Source organism: Solanum dulcamara, chromosome 7 (assembly GCF_947179165.1).
Source record: "Solanum dulcamara chromosome 7, daSolDulc1.2, whole genome shotgun sequence".
Lineage (NCBI taxonomy): Eukaryota > Viridiplantae > Streptophyta > Magnoliopsida > Solanales > Solanaceae > Solanum > Solanum dulcamara.
Genome location: NC_077243.1, coordinates 17,628,504 through 17,647,607, shown reverse-complemented (window position 1 = coordinate 17,647,607; position 19,104 = coordinate 17,628,504). Strand labels below are relative to the sequence as shown.

Sequence of the window (19,104 nt, the reverse complement as noted above, 5' to 3'; positions counted from 1 at the left end):
AAAGGACAAGAGGAATTGATCTTTTTTCCCCTCTCCACCAACTCTACTATGTGCAACTTTTGTCCTCTAGTCATGTTTCTGTTTTAGTTATAAGTGGGGCCAGACAAGAATTTTAGATTTGTAGTTTGTTGTGTTGAATCATGTATATCATAGAAAATGGTGCTTTTCTAGATTGCTAGATATAAACCTTTTTCAGCTTCATTATTTTTCGTTGTTCTTCAACGTGGGAATCTGGTCCCTCTTGTAAGTTGTTTTATTTTCTCAAATAGTTCTTTCTTTAAGAAAAATCATCGGTCTTAGTTTATACATGAAATTATACAGAGTATTAGAATATTGCAGCTTCATTTTAGAATATATATATATCATTCTTGTGTAGATGAAATCAAGAGATGCTATGATATTACACGATATTGTTAAGGACATCATAATTTTTCTAAAAAAGAACAAGAGAAGAAAAAAAAAAGAATCTGAAAATGAATCACGTCGGAAAGATGGAGATATTCATATAAATATCATGATTGAAACCATTAATGCCTTCAAAAAAGAGGAAGAGAGGAAAAGGTCCATGCGATTAAAAAGCTGAAAGACAAGCTACTGGGCAATCTAGCCAAGGGTTATAGATGAGTTTTGTTTATGCATGCATTAACAAAGTTCTAAGGAATTTTCACACTTAAAAAACCAATTATATGTTCCTATGGTTTCTAAAAATCTCAACCACCTTTTCGACTATCTTATTCCTAATTTTTCATTCAAAAAAGTTCCCCCCTCCCAATATCTGCGTCTTCTTGCTGTGGATTCGTGAAAAGAGCTAAGATCCGCTGCTATTTTCTAATTCCGTACCACGGTACATGATATGATCATATATATCTTTGAGCAAGAAACGTGTGTCAAATATATAATTATAAGTATAGGGATTAACGGAATCCTTTTGGTCTTCAATTAATGTTGCTAAGAGTAACATTAAATGCAATCTCTATGTATAAACTGTTACAAGTTTTAATTATTGATAAAAAAAACTTTGCATAATTAGTGAAGCAATACACTGTTTCAACAGTGAACATTGTATTACTCCATTTTACTTGTCATATATATTTCTTTAATTAAAAGGGTAATTTGACTAAATTATCTTTATATATCTTAATTTAATACTATTTTCTTTTGCACTGTATTAATCTCTAGAGCTATTAATTATTCGAAATGTTGACTTCACTTATCAAAATTGTTTGCAGTCGAGAGGTTTCCTAATGTATGTATGTATGTAAGAAAGGAGGTTTCAGTGCTTAATTAGCTTTGCACTGCAACAAACTAGGGTTCAGTTAATTCTTCTATGTTTTTCTCATTAAATTGTTGATACTTGAAAGCTCATTTATGTTTGTATGTAAGAAAGGAGAATCTCAGTATGTCTTGTTTCATTTGAGATCATGATTGCTTCAGCAATTGCAGTTAAAAGAGTGGAGTTCTAATGCGAAAAATTTAGTGCACATATTAAAGAAATTAAAATGCGAATACTTCTTGGAATGTGGATATATAGAGAACATATCTTTCTATCTAGATCATATTGTATTTGTACTGTTATAGATCAGGGAGGCTGAAGATATGAAATAGGTTGAACAATGTGGTACAATCAATGTGTACATAGTGGCGAAGTCAGAAATTTATGAAGGGTGTCCAAGATTTAATATATACGTATGAAAAATAATTTTTGACCTATATACTTTGTACAATTTTCTATATACATAATATAATTTTTCGACGAAGGGTGTCCGACCGTCCACCCTGAGCTATAAGTGGCTACACCACTGCGTGTACAATTGTTAATTGTTATAGAGTTAGAGTCACACTAGGATTGAGCTACTAAAAGTCGACTGGGCTGCAATAACTTATACTAGCTGAAACCATGAATAACTTGTTTTAGCCTTGTGATCAATAGGAGATGTTTATACGTTGATTGAATACATTTTATACTAAATACGTTGATTGTTAGTGGTGTTTCATGATAAATCTTCATAGCATCTATAATTGATTGATCTACATTATATACTAAACAACTTGTTCGCGCTTCGCACAACCATAAATAACTTGTTTTAGCCTTGTGTCACATCTTAGCTTGGTCTTAATTAGTTGCATATTCTGTCAAACCAGCAACTACATTAACATATCTTAACTTGGTTGACTTTCCTGAAGCAATATTGGATATCCCATATTGAAATGGCCTAGCATCTGGGAAGTACTTTGAAAGACCGATCTCATTTGCGAGTTAGAAGTGGGTTGGTCTCTTAGCATGTTGACAATCACCGTTGAGTCCTCCAGTATGAAGATCACATGCCCATTTTGGATGCACCACTCTACTATGAAGTTTGATGTCGTTGTCTTTAACACTTATAGCTTTTTTCCATCTGCTTTATGGCATTGAGTCCGTATTTCAATTCACATGTTGATACATTACGTCTACAGTGAAAAAAAAACTCAAATGCTATGTAAAGCCTTATAACCATTTTAAATCTACAGCTCATTTTCTCCGATTTTGACACTAATAGCAGCAAACTTTGACAAATGTCCTATCTCAATATATGAAGAACAAATAAGATGAGGAAATTGAGACAATTATGTTAGAAGGTTGAACATACATTCTCCCCTCATTATTAAGAACACACATATTTGGCTAGTAAATAGAGTTGTAACAACAATATAGTGAATTTTGTATGTAAAAATCTACAAGTTTAAGGTAAGACTTTACATTGAAATCATTTGAGCTAGCTATAAAATTCAACAATAACAGGTAGCTATTTTCTAGTAATTTTAATTGCTGAGGTAAAAGTTGATATTGAAGAAGGCAAAGAAGGAATTTAAAGTAAAATCATTGAATATCAGATGATAAAAATGTGTTTATATTAGTGTGCCCCATTCAAGGAAGCAAAACAAATGCTCTTTGTAAAGTCGTTTATGACCTTCTTAAACAAAGGTTAAAAGACATTGAAAAAGCAAGTTGAGAACTCAACTGATATCATTCAACTTCTGTTAAAGGAAAGAACTTTTGGCTATATTACCAAACTCCACAGGGAAAAATAGCTCAAAAAGCAGAAATCCTTTTGAGTTCTCCCATTGAGGCTTCAACATGAATCATGACATAAAAAGATTAGTTATTGTGAAAACAAATTGTATGCAATCTGTAATGACATTAAAAAGGAAAGATAAGAAAATAGTTTATCAGATTTAGTGATCTGATAAAGTATAAGAAAATACCACTACTAAAAAACGGTCAAAAAACAATGCAAAAAAGCGACGGACTGCGTCGCTTTTTTGGTCAAATTCGACGGAAAAGCGACGCAGTCACTTCCGTCGCTTTTTGGCTCGACGCTTTTAATAAAGCGATGGACTACATCGCAAAAAGCGATGGACTGTGTCGCCCGTAATGTTTTTTTTAAAAAAATATATAAATAAAAAATGACGGACTGCGTCGTTTTATTTTTTAATTTTTAATTTTTTTTCCTGAAAAGCGAGGGACAAAGGGTCCCTATCCGTCGCTTTTATTCTTGGTGTTCTTGAAAATTTTCAAAAAAGCGACGGACATAGGGTCCTTGTCCGTCGCTTTTCTAAAAATAATTTTAAAAAAAATTCAGAAGAGTGACGGACTAAAGGACCCTGTCCGTTGCTTTTACTGTAATATTTTTGATAGCAGAAACCAAAAGTTTCTGCTGCCCACCTACAATTAAAGTAATTCAATAATAATCAATACAATCCAATCCAATACAACTAACCAACCAACAAAATACACAATATATATCATAACGAACATAATTCAATATTTCTAAAGTGCAAGTTGGATTTTATTAGACAATTAAAGTACAAACTAATTCCAACAAGTAAACCAAATCAAATCTAAGTGTCAACACTAGATGGACACAAATTGATCTTGCAAAAAAAGCAATTGTGTCATCAATAGGATCAACTAATGTTGTCACTTATGCTAAACTAACACTTTATCACTACAACACACTTTAAAAATTCAAACATATCCTAAGAAATCAAACAAATCCTGAGTAAAATGCAAGTGTTGTACATTGAATAAAAAAAATTAATATATACAATAACTAAAATTTAAGAGGAAAAAATACCTCGACTTTTTTCAATTAGGTCTACGATGGAAGGGTTGGTGGAAGTGGCCTTGCGTCGTCGAATATTGAAATATTTAATTAGATTGTACCCCTGCATTTAAAATTTTGTACAAAAATATTCAACCTTAATTAGTTATTTCATGCATCCTAAGTTCAAGTATCTAAAGTTGAGAATTTATTCAAACCAAAATAATTTCTAACTACTTAATTAAAAAATTCTAAAGTTCAAGTTCTAAAATCTAAGTTAAAGTAAAAAAAATCCTAAAGTTCAAGTTTTAAATTCAAGTTCAAAATTCACAACTTAAAGTTTACATGCATATACTTGAAAAATTCAAGAATTCTTAAGTTCAACATTTCTAAAGTTCAAGTTGATTTTTTTCTAAGTTAAAGTACAAACTTTCAAATTTCAAGTATAATTAAAGTTCAAGTATCTAAATTTGAGAATTTATACAAACCAAACAAGTTCCTAAGCACTTCAAAAATCCTAAAATTCAAGTTCTAAAATCTAAGTTCAAGTTAAAAAATCATAAATTCCAAGTTCAAAATTTAAGTTGAAAGTTCACAATTTAAAGTTCATATATCCTACAATAATTCAACATTTCTAAAGTTTGAGCTTAATTAATTCTTAAAAACCACAATTCAAGAAACCAAAGTTAATAACTTCATGAAAAATATAAATAATTCACAATTTCTAAAGTTCACAACCTAAGTTCAAATAAGTAAATACTACACCAAAAAAAATTCTAAGTTCAACTTAAAAAATTCGGCCTAAAGTTCAAGCTCAAAGTTCTAAATTCAATACAAGTTATGATTAAGTTCTAAGTTGTAATTAGAAGCTCTAAATAAGTTCTAAGTTTCTAACTTCTAATTAGCTTCAATAATTACTTCTTAAATCTAATGTTTAACTTCAACAATACTTCAATTCAAATTAAAAAAATACCCAAATTTACAATCTAATTCAAAAAAACCCAATTCAACTAAAACCCAAAAATCTTCATTCACTAATTCACAATTAAATATACAAACTAACAATGTTAGTAACTTTATGACTTCAAAAACACTTCAACTGCAATTAAAAAAAATCCAAATCACAAACTAATTCAAAATACCCCAATTCGAAGTAAAACCCTAAAATCAAAGCTATAGCTTTTTATTCACTAATTCACAATCAATGTTACAAATTAACTATGTTAACAACATATATTCAACAACATAAATGAAATAAACTAACTAAAAATTCAAATTTTTCTCAATTTACAAAAAAATAAAACCCTACCTAAGTTTAACAAGGAGAGAAAAAGAGAAGAGAGAGAGGGTCGGATGGAGTACCTGAGAGAGAGGGAGGGACGATGGAGGCGGAGACGCCAACGGAGCGCTGTGGCGAAGGTGGGATGAGTGTCGGGGTCGGGGTTTAGGGGAGGGGATCGAAGAGAGAGAGAGAGAGAGAGTTAAGAGAGTATAAAAAAAATGGGAGAACCTGTGGTTGATATTTAGTAGGGGCCACCAGACAGCGTCGCAAAGTCCGTCGCTCCCTTTAAAAAAATTTGACCATAAAAGCGACGGACTAAGCGACGCCGTCCTTCGCTATTTTTAAAATAAAAATTATAAATAATAATAAAAAAATTATAAAAAAAATATTATAAATTAAAATTAAAAATAAGCGAAGGACTCTGTCGCTTATTTTAAATTAAAAATAATTTTTTTTATTGAAAGCGAAGGACGGCGTTGCCTTTTATATTAAATAATTAATTATTAATGAAAAATATTTTTGACGCAAAAATCCGCCAAAAAAGCGACGGACTTAGAGTCACCATCCCTCGCCTTTTAAAATAAAAAATAAAAAAATAAAAAAATAAAAATATAATCGACGGACGGTGTCCCTTTGTCCGTCGCTTTTTACCATCGATGCAGTCCGTCGCTTTTCTTTCCATCATTTTTTCGTCATTTTTAGTAGTGATACTTTTGTGTTCTCCTTACCTTCAATAGCAGAGGAAGATTTTATATTCTAACCAAATTAGGTATTGATTAACAGGAATGACACTATGCACATTTGGTATATCTTATGTTAGAATATGTTAAAATATATTTTGCCTTTAATAATATATTTTGAATATATTCTAATTAATATTGTATTTTTGTATTTATAGCAAGCATATATTTAGTTCTTTAGTTTTAACTATTAGTATCAATCTTTGTATTTAGCACATCTTATAATTTGTATATATTGACCAAGTTCAATGAAATTAAGCAAGCAATTCACTTCCTTCATGGTATCAGACTAGTACGATCTCCTAATCCTAGCCTCATCTATTCTTCTTCCTATCTCCTTTCATCTCTTCTCATGGCAGATTCGCCCAAATTAAATTTCATCCCGCTCTCACCGTCACTAATATTAAGTCTCTCATACCCGTAATATTAGACAATGAGCAAGACTTGTATCATTCTTGGGCTACTCTGTTCATCAATCTTGCTAGGGTTTATTGTCACGCCCCGGGAGGGTACCCTAGATGTAACCGGGACCCGAAGGCCATCTCTGACCTCCGAGCGAACCACTTGGTACAATCACTCATTTATTCAAGCACATTCTATTAGCGAAAACTCAATTAAAGGAATCCTTCTCATAACATAAGGGCCGAAGGCCAAACATTTACAAATCAAAAAAGAAAATCAAAATAGGACTCCTCCAGATGACCGCTCAACCTCCCCACACTCCAGTCTATGAAGCCTCTATTCAAGTCTAAAAGGTGCCAATGACAAGCCCATGGCTACCGACAATCTAAATAAAGAAAAGACAATCAAAACCGTACAAGAAGGCCCAATATCCTCTGAAAACTAGGAGGACTCACCGACTGGCTGGAAGTGTATGTGGATCTTCAACGGAATGCCGGTTGATGATCTCTAGTACCTGTCTCTGCATCATGAAACGATGCAGGCCAAATGGCGTCAGTACATGGAATGTACGAGTATGTAAAATGGCCGAATACAACGAACATCAAGGAAGAATAATTCAACCAACTCGGGAGCTCAACTCAAAAGGAATGACAACTCAATCAAATGTCCTAAGTCTAAACAAGAGTATGATTTAGACTGGACCAATCATATACAATTCAACTCAATCTGACTCAGGGTGCTATCAAAACTTATTTGGGAGTTTCTCTTAACCGACAACCAACACTTATGAGCCAGTGAAGGTACAACGAAACGACATCGTTGTCACGCCCGTTCATACTTTTCCAGGGCATGAACGACGGACACTCATGGATCCAATCCAACCAGGTCCTATAATGTCAGGACAAAAGCTCTCGGGGAAGCATCCGACTTTAACGGTTCAATCCCCCCTACGTTTGGCAACACAGGTATTGGGTTCGAGTATGGACTATACTCTTGCCCAATTCGGTGCTCGATACTCCTCCCAAGACTCAATGCTCATAAACTCTATCAAATCAACTCAATCAACTCATATCAACAAGTTTCGTTATAACCTTGTCAACTCATCAACTCTATCACAATCAAATCTCAATCACAATGCTCAATCTCAATCACATCTTCAAGGAAGTTTTAAATGCACATATATAACATCATTTAGATATAATCAATCATTACCTCCATCCATTTGAGAAAATCCTTGTGACTCATCACATCCTCAAGACTTCAAATCGACAATTTTATAATAAGCAACATGTTTAAGAAAATAGTATACTTTATCAAGTCTACATAATTAAGAAGACCAATAAAACATATTTAGCAACTCATTTCTTCATCATCTCATACTCACATAAGGGCTCATTTTAGGAACCTCTTAGCTCAATAACATCAATGCATATAGAATCAAATAAATATGGGATAAAACTCTTCAAACTTAGACCATATCAAGAAACTCCATTTTCATGGACATCTAACCTCAAAACAAGAATAGGGCACATGGGTGGACTCAACCCATGTTTTGGTTAGCCTTACATACCTTAGTGAAGACTTTGAAGAAACCTTGATGTTGGGTCTTCAATGGGAGCTTGAGGTCTTGAAGCTCTTGGACTCCTTTTTGGTTGGAAATGGAGAAGAAGAGAAGAGAGAAGGGAGAGGAGCTAGGGCTTTTTCTAGAGAGAGAATGGGGCTGAAGAAAAATGGCCCCAAAATATACAACGTTTGTGTATATATAATTTGGGAAATTTCCCAAATTGCCCTTCCTCCAAATTCTGAAAATTAGACAAAAATGCTCTTGGCGCGATAGTGGCGCATCGCGCCCTTACAGCGCCAAGGCCAATTATGCCTAAAACCTGCACAACTTTTAGTGCCGCGTCGCGCCAGGGACCAAACTACTGAGGCATGTTTCTGGCGCGATAGTGGCGCATCGCGCCCTTACAGCGCCAAGCCTATTGCTCCAAATTCTGGGAATTTGGCCTGAAAAACCCTGCACACTTTTAGTGGCGCGTCGCGCCATGGACCAAACTACTGAGGCATGTTCCTGGGGCGATAGTGGCTCGTCGCGCCCTTACGGCGCCAGGGCCATTTCCCCAGCAGTGGTAACCCAGGCCAAAATGAAATCCCTGTCGTGCTAGTTCGTCTTCGGATCGTCATATCTTTTGGCCCCGAACTCCAAAATCTACGTTCTTGGTGGCGTTGGAAAGAAGACTCGACGACCTTTAATTTGATAGGTCGTGGGCCACCCGGATTGAAGTCTTTCAAACGATAGGGTCATTGAAAGTTGACCCTTACGTGAACTCGTCCTAAACTTAGCCACGATGGATATTTTGGACTTAGCTCGGTCCTAGGGGTCCGCAATGACCCCACATCACCTCCAACACTCTTAAACTCCTCAGGGACTCACCTTAACTCAAGAACGTACTTCGAAATAAATATGATGGGCCCCACACGTGTACAAAGAAGGCCCGAATCTTAGGAAAATTTTTGAGAGGTATTACATTATCTCCCCCTTGGGATCATTCATCCTCGAATGACGAGCAGCCAAGAATAGACTCGGGGTACAAATCACAATCAAAATTCAGTCATTCAATCAATCAAATTCTCAGTCAAATATCAATCAAAACTCAAAAGGTACGAATGAATTCGAGTCAAGGAAGTAGTCATTACCTTCAATGCTCTCCTCGGTAGGCACGAATAGATGTGGGTATTTAGACTTCATGGCTTCCTCCGCTTCCCACATGGCTTCCTCAACAAATTGATTCCTCTACAAGACTTTGACTGAGGCGACCTCTTTGTTCCTCAATTTGCGGATTTGGCGATCAAGAATTTGGATTGGGACCTCCTCATAGGATAAGCTATCCTTAATTCCAACGCTTTCAATAGGGACTACCAACGAGGGATCGCCCAAGCACTTTTTCAACATTGAAACGTGGAACACGGGATGAATAGAGGCTAGTTCTGAGGGTAGGTCCAGCTCATAAGTGACACTCCCGATCCGCCTCAAAATTTGGTACGGGCCAATGTATCGAGGACTAAGTTTCCCCTTCTTTCCAAACCTCATGACCCCCTTCATGGGTGACACTTTCAAATACACCCAATTATCTACCTCAAACTCTAAGTCTCTCCTCCTCACATCGGTGTACGATTTTTGGCGACTTTGGGCTGTCCTTAGCCTCTCTCGGATAATTCGTACCTTCTCCATGGCTTGATGGACAAGGTCAGGCCCAATCAACTCGGCTTCACCAACTTCAAACCACCCAATGGGCGATCTACACCTCCTCCCATACAAGGCTTCTTAAGGAGCCATTTGAATGCTTGTATGGTAGCTATTGTTATACGCAAACTCTATGAGAGGCAAGTGATCATCCCAATTTCCCTTGAAGTCAAGCACACACGCCCTCAACATATCCTCTAATGTTTGAATTGTGCGCTCTGCTTGGCTATCTGTCTGGGGGTGGAAGGCTGTACTCAAGTTCACCCTCGAACCTAATCCCTTCTGAAAGGATTTCCAAAATTGGGAAGTGAATTAGGCTCCTCTGTATGAGATGATAGACAAAGGGACCCCATGCAATCTAACGATCTCCTGTATGTACAACTTCGCATAATCTTCTGCGGTGTCAGTAGTCTTAACCGCCAAGAAGTGGGCTGATTTCGTTATTCTATCCACAATTACCCAAATGGAATCGTGTTGCTTTCGGGACTTCGGCAAGCTTGTAATAAAGTCCATGTTGATCATTTCCCACTTCCATTCTGGAATTTCTATGTTTTGGGCTAGACCACATGGTCTCTGATGCTCAACCTTCACTTGTTGACAATTCGGGCATTTGGAAATGAATTCCACAATATCCTTCTTCATCCCGCTCCACCAGTAGATCTCCCTCAAGTCATGGTACATTTTCGTGGAACCCGGATGAATAGAGTATCTAGAACTATGCGCTTCGACCATAATCCTCTCTCGAACATCATCAACATCCGGCACGCACAATCTATTTTGGTACCGTAACACACCATCCCCCCCTTGGGTAAAAACCATTACCTCTTATTTGTGAACTCCTCCCTTCAATTGGAGAAGGACGGGATCTTGGTCTTGCTTCTCCTTCACCTCTGCCACAAGTGAGGATGTAGACCCATCCTGAATGGTAACTCCGCCTTCATTATTCTCTTCCAGATGAATTCCCAATCGGGCTAATTTGTGTACCTCCTTCGCCAATTCCCTCCTTCCTTCCTCCACGTGGCTAGTGTTACCCATGGACAACCTGCTAAGAGCATCAACAACAACATTAGCTTTACCTAGATGGTAGAGGATGCTCATATCATAGTCCTTGAGTAGCTCAAGCCATCTCCTTTGCCTAAGGTTGAGTTCCTTCTGGCTAAAGACGTATTGCAAGCTCTTGTGATCGGTGAATACATCGATATGCACTCTATATAGTTAGTGGCGCCAGATTTTAAGTGCAAACACCACAGCTGCCAGCTCAAGGTCATGAGTTGGGTAATTTCTCTCATAAAGCTTAAGCTATCTTGAAGGATAGGCTATCACCTTTCCCCTTTGCATCAACACACAACCCAAACCAATTCTGGAGGCATCACAATAAATCAGAAAACCTTCTGTTCCATCGGGCAAGGTTAGAACAGGAGCAGTGGTTAGCTTGGTCTTCAATTTCTGGAAACTCTCCTCACAAGCATCAGGCCATTGGAACTTAGCCTTCTTTTGGGTCAGCTTAGTCAATGGTGATGATATGGATGAGAATCCCTCTACAAACCTTCGATAGTACCCGGCCAAGCCCAGAAAGCTCCTTATCTCTGTTGGGGATGTGGGTCTAGGCCAATTCTTCACAGCTTCTATTTTCTGAGCATCCACCTGAATACCATCTCCAGATATAATGTGGCCTAAGAAGGCCACCGATGCAAGCCAAAATTCACATTTAGAGAACTTTGCATACAATACCTGGTCTCTCAAAGTTTGTAGAACGACTCTAAGATGATAGGCGTGCTCCTCTTCATTCTTGGAGTAAACCAGAATATCATCTATGAATACAATCACAAACATATCAAGGTACGGTTTGAATACCCGGTTCATGAGATCCATAAAAATGGCGGAAGCATTAGTCAACCCAAAAGACATGACCAAAAATTCAAAGTGGCCATAACGAGTCCGAAAAGCAGTCTTCGGAACATCACATTCTCTCACCTTCAACTGGTGGTAGCCGAATCTCAAGTCTATCTTTGAGAAACAAGTGGCACCTTGAAGTTGGTCGAATAAGTCATCTATTCTGGGGAGAGGGTATTTGTTCTTCACAGTGACTTTATTCAACTGCCTATAGTCGATACATATTCTAAGGGACCCATCCTTCTTCCGCACAAATAGGACCGGAGCACCCCATGGCGAGACACTCGGCCTAATGAATCCCTTATCTAACAAGTCCTTTAGCTGCTCCTTCAACTCCTTCAACTCGGCCGGAGTCATTCTATATGGGGGAATTGAGATGGGTTGGGTATCAGGAAGGACATCAATCCCGAAGTCAATCTCTCTATCAGGAGGGACTCCAGGCAGATCTTCAGGAAAGACATCCGGAAACTCGTTGACAATCGGCACCGACTCAAGGGATGGAGACTCAATGCTGTCATCTTTCACTCGGACAATGTGATAAACACACCCTTTTGAGATTAGCTTCTTGGCCCTAAGGTATGAAATAAACTTACCCTTAGGTGCAATAGGACTACCCTTCCACTCTATGACAGCCTCATTCGGTAATTTGAGTGTGACAATTTGAGTCCTACAATCAATAGAGGCATAACAGACATAAAGCCAGTCCATACCAAGGATCAAGTCGAAATCAACCATGTCTAACTCAACCAAGTCAGCCAAGGTGTCCCTGTGATGAATTGACACAGTGCAATCTCTATAGACTCTCTCAGCTAAGACAGAATCACCGACAGGAGTGGCCACACAAAAGGGCTCAAGAAGACGTTCAGGGATTTTATTGAACTTACTAGCCACATAGGGAGTTACAAAAGATAAGGTGGCACCTGGATCCAACAATACATAACAATCAAAGGAAGAGACTCGAATTATACCCGTCACGACGTTTGGAGAGTTCTCCTGATCTTGGCGACTACCCATGGCATATAGGCGATTTGTACCTCCACTCGTACCTGGAGTAGCGCCTCTTTGATTTCCTCTAGCTGGTGGTGCAATGGCAGAGGACTGGGCCCTATTCCCCCATGTTGGACACTCCTTTAGAAGATGGCCTATTTGGCCGCATTTATAGCAACCAACCCTTCCTGCTCTGCATTCTCCCAAGTGGAGCCTACCACACTTGCCGCATGGTGGTTTTCCCTTCGAACCCTGACTTACACTGGCCGGGGATTGAGAAACCTGGGGTCTGAAATTCTGGCGACTTTGTCCCTGCCGATCATACCTGTCCTGCGGCATTGGTGCGCTGGCGGTAGATGAGGCATAGGTGGAAGGCCTCTTCTGGAAGAAGGACCTGTTGCCCTTGCTTTGCCTCTGCTCATTCTCATGCCCAGATGACCTTGCCTTTTTGCTCAGGTGCTCTTCTCTGTCTTTCCTCTTCTCCTCCTCTACCTGTTGAGCATACACCATTAATCTGGAAAGGTCCATATCTGAGATCAACAATGCTGCCTTGCATTCCTTCTTCACATGCCTCCCTAATCCGAAGACGAACTTCCTCATCTTCGACCTCACATCAGGAATCATTTCTGGAGCATACCTGGACAGCTGGATGAACCTTAGGCCATACTCCTTAACCGACATACCTTCCTACTTCAGATTAACAAATTCCTCCACCTTCGCTTCCCTCAATTCTCGAGGAAAGAAGTGGTCAAGAAAAACTCCCTCGAATTCATCCCATCTAGCAGGTTCAGCATCTTCACCCCTACTTTGCTCCCATTGGTTATACCAAATGTTTGCCACATCTTTGAGTTGATAAGACACCAACTCAACCCCCTCGATTTCTGTAGCGTGCATAGCTTTAAGAATCTTCCACATTTCATCAATGAAATTCTGAGGATCTTTATCAACCTTAGAACCCGTAAATGCCGGTGGGTTCATCCTCAAAAAGTCTCTAATTCTAGTGGTAGCAGATGGCTCCTGGGAACTAGAGCTGAGAGTCGGCGAACTTTGATTGCCGCTTTGGGCGGCCATTAGTTGAGTGAGCATGGCAATTGCCCCTCGAAATTCAGCTTCTGATGTGGGTGCAGGTGGAGTAGATGGCACTTGAGGTGCCTCCGCATATCTCGCGGGTCGGCCTCTAGCCCTTGCTGGGCGTGCCTCTGACTGTGGCATCCCTGCATTATCAACATTCCTCTGGCTAGCGGTACGTTTAGGAGGCATTATCTGTAATGTATGAACGCACGAATTAGAAAGGAAGTTTCATGGAGTTCAACTCCATCGCACGAATTCAGAGTATGAAGGAAGTGAAATAATTCCTAATGTCCTATAGCCTCCTGCTCATAAGTGTGGTGAACAACACACCTATAAGCAAGACTCTACTAGACACGGCTTCATAGACTCCCTAGGACACTTGAACTCTGTGCTCTGATACCATGTTTGTCACGTCCCGGGAGGGTACCCTAGACGTAACCGGCACCCGAAGGCCATCTCTGACCTCCGAGCGAACCACTTGGTACAATCACTCATTTATTCAAGCACATTCTATTAGCGAAAACTCAATTAAAGGAATCCTTCTCATAACATAAGGGCCGAAGGCCAAACATTTACAAATCAAAGAAGAAAATCAAAATAGGACTCCTCTAGATGACCGCTCAACCTCCCCACACTCCAGTCTATGAAGCCTCTATTCAAGTCTAAAAGGTGCCAATGACAAGCCCATGGCACCGACAATCTAAATAAAGAAAAGACAATCAAAACTGTACAAGAAGGCCCAATATCCTCTGAAAACTAGGAGGACTCACCGACTGGCTGGAAGTGTATGTGGATCTTTAACGGAATGCCGGTTGATGATCTCTAGTACCTGTCTCTGCATCATGAAACGATGCAGGCCAAATGGCGTCAGTACATGGAATGTACGAGTATGTAAAATGGCCGAATACAACGAACATCAAGGAAGAATAATTCAACCAACTCGGGAGCTCAACTCAAAAGGAATGACAACTCAATCAAATGTCCTAAGTCTAAACAAGAGTATGATTTAGACTGGACCAATCATATACAATTCAACTCAATCTGACTCAGGGTGCTATCAAAACTTATTTGGGAGTTTCTCTTAACCGACAACCAACACTTATGAGCCAGTGAAGGTACAACGAAACGACGTCGTTGTCACGCCCGTTCATACTTTTCCAGGGCATGAACGACGAACACTCATGGATCCAATCCAACCAGGTCCTATAATGTCATGACAAAAGCTCTCGGGGAAGCATCCGACTTTAACGGTTCAATCCCCTCTACGTTTGGCAACACAGGTATTGGGTTCGAGTATGGACTATACTCTTGCCCAATTCGGTGCTCGATACTCCTCCCAAGACTCAATGCTCATAAACTCTATCAAATTAACTCAATCAACTCATATCAACAAGTTTCGTTATAACCTTGTCAACTCATCAACTCTATCACAATCAAATCTCAATCACAATGCTCAATCTCAATCACATCTTCAAGAAAGTTTTAAATGCACATATATAATATCATTTAGATATAATCAATCATTACCTCCATCCATTTGAGAAAATCATTGTGACTCATCACATCCTCAAGACTTCAAATCGACATTTTTATAATAAGCAACATGTTTAAGAAAATAGTATACTTTATCAAGTCTACATAATTAAGAAGACCAATAAAACATATTTAGCAACTCATTTCTTCATCATCTCATACTCACATAAGGGCTCATTTTAGGAACCTCTTAGCTCAACAACATCAATGCATATAGAATCAAATAAATATGGGATAAAACTCTTCAAACTTAGACCATATCAAGAAACTCCATTTTCATGGACATCTAACCTCAAAACAAGAATAGGGCACATGGGTGGACTCAACCCATGTTTTGGTTAGCCTTACATACCTTAGTGAAGACTTTGAAGAAACCTTGATGTTGGGTCTTCAATGGGAGCTTGAGATCTTGAAGCTCTTGGACTCCTTTTTGGTTGGAAATGGAGAAGAAGAGAAGAGAGAAGGGAGAGGAGCTAGGGCTTTTTCTAGAGAGAGAATGGGGCTGAAGAAAAATAGCCCCAAAATATACAACGTTTGTGTATATATAATTTGGGAAATTTCCCAAATTGCCCTTCCTCCAAATTCTGAAAATTAGACAAAAATGCTCTTGGCGCGATAGTGGCGCATCGCGCCCTTACAGCGCCAAGGCCAATTACGCCTAAATCCTGCACAACTTTTAGTGGCGCGTCGCGCCAGGGACCAAACTACTGAGGCATGTTTCTGGCGCGATAGTGGCGCATCGCGCCCTTACAGCGCCAAGCCTATTGCTCCAAATTCTGGGAATTTAGCCTGAAAAACCCTGCACACTTTTAGTGGCGCGTCGCGCCAGGGACCAAAATACTGAGGCATGTTCCTGGCGCGATAGTGGCGGGTCGCGCCCTTACGGCGCCAGGGCCATTTCCCCAGCAGTGGTATCCCAGGCCAAAATGAAATCCCTATCGTGCTAGTTCGTCTTCAGATCGTCATATCTTTTGGCCCCGAACTCCAAAATCTACGTTCTTGGTGGCGTTGGAAAGAAGACTCGATGACCTTTAATTTGATAGGTCGTGGGCCACTCGGATTGAAGTCTTTCAAACGATAGGGTCATTGAAAGTCGACCCTTACGTGAACTCGTCCTAAACTTAGCCACGATGGATCTTTTGGACTTAGCTCGGTCCTAGGGGTCCTCAATGACCCCACATCACCTCCAACGCTCTTAAACTCCTCAGGGACTCACCTTAACTCAAGCACGTACTTTGAAATAAATACGATGGGCCTTACACGTGTACAAAGAAGGCCCGAATCTTAGGAAAAATTTTGAGGGGTGTTATATTTATGATCTTTACTATCATTTGGTTTCACCCACAGAAGCATCGGCTCTCGCTGCCTACACTATGGCCAAGTTGGCTGATCCGTCCCTTTGGAAGCATTTGGATGCTGTTATATTGCAATGTATTTACACTACCGTTACTCCTGATCTTCTTCTAGTTATCCTCAAACGCAATGACATGGCAGAGGACGTGTGGAATCGTCTTGAATCTCATTTTCAAGACAATAAAATACTCCTAATCCACCCATCTCGAGGAGGACTTTACGAATGTTGTTTTCGAAGGTTTCACCTCAATTGACAGTTATTGTAATTATTTACAATCTCTGGCAGACAGGTTGGGTGATATTGATACTCCGGTGACTAATAGTCGTTTGGTTTTACGTCTTACCGGCTCTTTACCGGAGGCATATAGTTGTACAGTGGATTTTATACAAAATCAAGAGCCATTGACCCCCTTTGAAAGTTGTTGTTCCAGGTTGAAAATGGCTGAGCATACCATAAAGGCTCGCCAAGCTCGTGAAAATGGTGTGTCCGGAAGTCGGGCCGATAGCGCTGCCATAGTTGTCACACCTTCTTCCTCTTGGAATGACTCCTTTGCTAGAAACAAAAGAAACAACAATAATAAAAACATGAATAATTCGAAATTAAATGACAAGAAAAAGGCGACTCAACAAAGCCCAAGTGGACCCAGTCTAAATCAGCCACCACATTAGCAGCACCAGTGGCAGCCACATCATCAGGGCCCTCCACCACAGTGACAGCCGAGATGGCAGCCTAGTTGGGGCGGTTGGACAGTGCCTCCTTGCCCGTTTCCTACATTCTAGTGGTAGCCAAGGCCCAATCCAGGGGCTCAATGCCCTTCAACCTCTGGGTCAGGAGTACTTGGGCCCAGAACTCAATCTTTTAATGTTCTTGCAACTACTGTTCCTACCTACACACCCACTGATATTGAGGCCGCTATGCATGTTCTTTCATTTTCTCAACCCGATGGGAACTACTACATGGATACCGGTGCTACATATCACATGACGGCGGATGCAGGTATTCTCTCTTCTTATTTTAATTCAAGCAATAAGCATCATAACATTATTGTCAGTAGTGGTCATTTAATTCCAATTATTGGTCACAGTCACACTATTTTTCCCCCACCCTATCCACCATTTACCTTAAATAATGTGTTACATACTCTAAAACTCATCAAAAATCTAGTCTCAGTTCGTAAGTTTACCAAAGATATATGGTTTCTATATCATTTGACCCTTTTAGTTTCTCTGTTAATGACTTACAGACGGGGAACAGACTAATGAGATGTGATATCAGCGGAGACTTATATCCACTTTTCTCCAACTCTCAAGCCGTTTTTACACCAATCAATCTACTTTTACTGCTTTGCCTTCGGATATTTGGCACAATCATCTAGGTCACCCTGGCGATAATATACTTAAGTCTCTTTGTAGTAAAAAGTTTATTAATTGTAATAAGGCTTGTAAAACTTTTTGTTCTTCTTGTCCTCTTGGGAAATATTCTAAACTACCTTTTAATGATTCGGTTTCATATATTTTTCTTCCATTCGATAATATTCATAGTGATCTTTGGACTTCTCCCATTGTTAGTACTTCCGACCATTGTTATTATGTTCTTTTTCTTGATGACTATAGTAAGTTTCTGTGGACATTTCCTATTGCCAAGAAATCTCAAGTCAAACACCTTTTCTTAGTTTTTCATGCTTTAGTCAAAACTCAATTTGAACATAATATTAAGACGTTTTAGTGTGACAATGGTACGGAGTACATAAATGGAACTTTTATGGAATTTTTTGAAAAACATATCATGTTTTTCCATCTTTCATGCCCTCATACAATTCTTCTTGCTCATGCATCCATGCCACTATACTTTTGGCATCATGAACTCTCCATGGCCACATATCTTCTCAACATCCTTCCTTCCAAGGTATTGAATAACCAATCACCCATTCAAATCTTATATCAAAGTGATCCGGATTATTCGGGTTTGCGTGTTTTTGGTTGCTTATGTTTCCTATTATTCCCCTCATCTACTATTCATAAAATACAAGAAAGGTCCACTCCTTGTGCTTATTTAGGTTCGTCTCCTAATCATCGTGGTTCAAAATGCTATGACATATCGAGTGGTAAAATTATAATTTGTCGTCATGTTTGTTTTGTTGAAACTGAATTTCCATTCTCCAAACTTCACAAAATAAAACATTCGGATTATGATATTTTTAGTGACACTATTAATTCCCATTTAATATTTCATTTGTCACAAAATTCCACTCAACCTACATTGCAAACTAACCCACCTAATCAACCAGACCAACCTGTGCAGCCCAAAACAAATCCGGCCTCTCTTCCTCAATTTGGGTCGTAGTCTCACACGGGCCTAAATCACACATCACCTCATGCTGCTTCTCCTTTAGCCCAGCAGTTAGAGCAGACCACTCCCTCTCTTCCTCTATCTGACGCCATTACCTCAAGTAGTGGTGGTCTCTACGGCCTGTCATATCATACACCCAGCCCAGCCTTGTAACACCCCTAAAAAAT

The 19,104-nt window shown here is 39.3% G+C and overlaps 1 protein-coding gene across 1 annotated transcript; it reads left to right on the top strand.

The window, feature by feature from the left end:
• The first annotated feature begins 16,607 nt into the window (after nt 1-16,607).
• Nucleotides 16,608-17,256, top strand: LOC129894567 (uncharacterized). Its single transcript, XM_055970265.1, has 2 exons — nt 16,608-16,812; nt 16,874-17,256. The coding sequence occupies exons 1-2, from the start codon at nt 16,608-16,610 to the stop codon at nt 17,254-17,256; spliced, it is 588 nt and encodes a 195-aa protein (XP_055826240.1).
• Nucleotides 17,257-19,104: the final 1,848 nt, after the last annotated feature.